The 2686-nt window shown below is 39.7% G+C and overlaps 1 protein-coding gene across 1 annotated transcript; it reads right to left on the bottom strand.

The window, feature by feature from the left end:
• Positions 1-258: 258 nt before the first annotated feature.
• On the bottom strand, positions 259-1373 carry LOC112274585 (uncharacterized). Its single transcript, XM_024504255.1, has 3 exons — positions 1151-1373; positions 486-755; positions 259-398 (listed from the first exon to the last, which is right to left on the bottom strand). The coding sequence occupies exons 1-3, from the start codon at positions 1371-1373 to the stop codon at positions 259-261; spliced, it is 633 nt and encodes a 210-aa protein (XP_024360023.1).
• Positions 1374-2686: the final 1313 nt, after the last annotated feature.

The following is a 2686-nucleotide window of genomic DNA, read 5'->3' on the forward strand; positions in this document are numbered from 1 at the left end:
AATTGTAATGTAAACAATGCCAGCCAAGAGCCCCACTCCTAACTTCTACCCTGGTTCTCCTCCTAATATGACTTAACCTAATAGGCCTATAACAACCTATCCTATTAGTGTCTTCCTGACGGCTCACCTTCACTCAACCCGTCCATAATCTCATCATCACACGCTCTTCCCTTCCCATCACAACTCTTGCGCTGTCACTTCAATACTAAATTGGCTTTCTCTCTCCCCCCCCCCACCGATATAAAACCCGTCCCGGGTTTATGTAGTATACAGATGTAGCCGATTTCCATTTATACGCATGGTAAATTTAGCACCCATAAAGTCTTCCAATTGGACTGAGCCATTGGGAAAACCCTCAATGACTCTGTACAGCCCATGCCACCGAATATGAAATTTTCCTGGAAAATTTTTAAAACGACTGTCATAAAGCAGTACCAAATCATTGGGCATAAAAAATTTTGGTTTTAATTTACTATCATAATAACTTTTCTGTCGCCTTTGAGTGGCCTCCTGTCTCAATAGGGCATTGGTTCGAGTTTCATCCAACTGCTCCAATTGTGCGAAACGAACTTGTAACGACTCCGTATCCCCCAATCGTTCCTCCAATGCAATGCGCAAACTTTGAACTTCGAATTCGATACGTAATATTGCTTCTTGACCATAAACTAATTTAAAGGGTGTGACATTAGTCGTAAGTTTATATACAGTACGGTATGCCCACAAAGCGGCAAACAATTTAGTGTCCCAATCCATGCCTGCATCAGATATTGTCTTGGTGATAATTGTACATAATATGCCGTTGGTCTTTTCTGTTTGGCCATTTGCTCTGGGATGATACGGTGTCATCTTGCGGTGTTTAATCTCATATTTAGCAGTCAATGCTTCAATTGTACTATTAATGAAATGGGTTCCTCGATCACTGACCAATTCTTTTGGACAGCCAAACCGTGTAATAATATTTTCATATAAGAGTGTGGCTACATCACTAGCACTATCAGATTTTGTTGCCTTCGCTTCGACCCATTTGGTAACATAGTCCGTGGCAACCAATATATACCATTTTTGTCCATGGCGAGAGGCAGGTGCAATTGGGCCCACAAAATCAATACTCCATTTTTCAAAAGGTGCCTGTGCCAGAATTGGAACTAACGGCATCGCGGATGTACCCGTAGGACGACCAATTCGCTGGCACGGGTCACAACGACGTGCAAACTGGTGAGCATCCGCAAACAGTGTCGGCCACCAATATCCCGCCTGTAAAATTTTGCGTGTTGTGCTGTCGCCTGCAAAATATCCACCACAACTATCCAAATGACATCCTTCCAATATAGTGCGTGCTTCATTCTGATAAACGCAACGACGTAAAATTCCATCTTTCCCTTGTTTATATAAAGTTTCTCCAATCATAGTATAAGGTGCACTTTTCAAAACCAATCTTTTCTTAAGCTTCTCCGTAAAATGGAAAGAAAAAGTTTGAAAAGTCAAATACTGTATCAATTCGCTATATTCCGGTGTAATTAGGTTGACAAGAAATAACTCAACGTCAGGTAATGCATTTGGAATGGGTTCAATTCCAAATATATTGGACAGTCGCGATAGATGGTCCGCATTGGCATGCGACTTCTCCGGCCGTACATTAATAGTAAAATCAAATTCTTGTAAAAGTAATACCCATCTTGCGATGCGGCCACTCAACTGGGGCTTGTTAATCATATATTTTAAAGCGTCATGATCCACGTGGAAGACAAATTTATATCCAAGAAGATAATGTCGAAACTTTTGGACAGAATAAATCATTCTCAAAGCCTCTTGCTCAGTTGTAGTGTAATTCCGTTCGGCAGCCACCAACTGACGGCTTGCATAATAAATAGGATGATCGTGGCCCTTGTCATCCTTCTGGCTCAATACCGAACCAATCGCAACATTAGAGGCATCAACATAAACCTCAAAAGATTTTGTCCAACATGGGGCAACCAATATTGGTGCAAAAATCAATTTTTGTTTTAATGTTTCAAACGCAACTGTACATTCCTTGGTCCAAATTGGTTCGAGACTGTCCGATAGTTGCTTTTTCAACAAATTTGTCAATGGAATACACATAACAGCAAATAGATAAATAAAACGTCGATAATAGCTAACATGCCCAATAAAGGTGCGAACACCTGTCACTGTATCGGGTATTTGGAGTTCTAGTATAATTTTTATTTTATCCGGATCGGTGGCGATACTTGTTTTTGATACGATATGACTCAATAATTTTCCTGAGGGTATTCCAAATTTAGATTTTTTTGAATTCAAAGAAATTCCAAATTTAGTACATTTGCCTAAGCACCGGCCCAATTTGTCTAAGTATTCTTCTCTGATATTGAATGAGCAGAAATCATCTAAAAAGATTTCCATTGAAACCCGTAACTCATCTTGGAATGCTTGCATCATCACCCTCTGAAATGTAGCTGGCGCATTACAAAGTCCGAAAGGCATGACCTTATAAGCAAAAGTTCCCCAATCCGTAGTAAACGTAGTCTTTAATTGATCCTCTTTTGTAATTTATACCTGATTATATCCAGAAAAAACATCAAAAAATGAATAACATTCGTGGCTGCTACTGCGTTTAAGATACTATCTATAAATGGTAAAGGAAAGTAATCCTTCTTTGTAGCAGCATTCAACTTTCGAAAATCTTCGC

The sequence above is a fragment of the Physcomitrium patens genome, chromosome 21, assembly GCF_059467195.1.
Source record: "Physcomitrium patens ecotype Gransden chromosome 21, ASM5946719v1, whole genome shotgun sequence".
Lineage (NCBI taxonomy): Eukaryota > Viridiplantae > Streptophyta > Bryopsida > Funariales > Funariaceae > Physcomitrium > Physcomitrium patens.

Excerpts from the sequence above, each read along its gene's own strand:
- LOC112274585 (XM_024504255.1), bottom strand. The coding sequence starts at position 1,373 with ATGGAATTTTACGTCGTTGCGTTTATCAGAATGAAGCACGCACTATAT. Across the intron at positions 756-1,150 it reads ACGGGTACATCCGCGATGCC|GCATGGATTGGGACACTAAA; the intron begins GTTAGTTCCAAT and ends TATCTGATGCAG. Across the intron at positions 399-485 it reads CACTCAAAGGCGACAGAAAA|GAAAATTTCATATTCGGTGG; the intron begins GTTATTATGATA and ends AAAATTTTCCAG.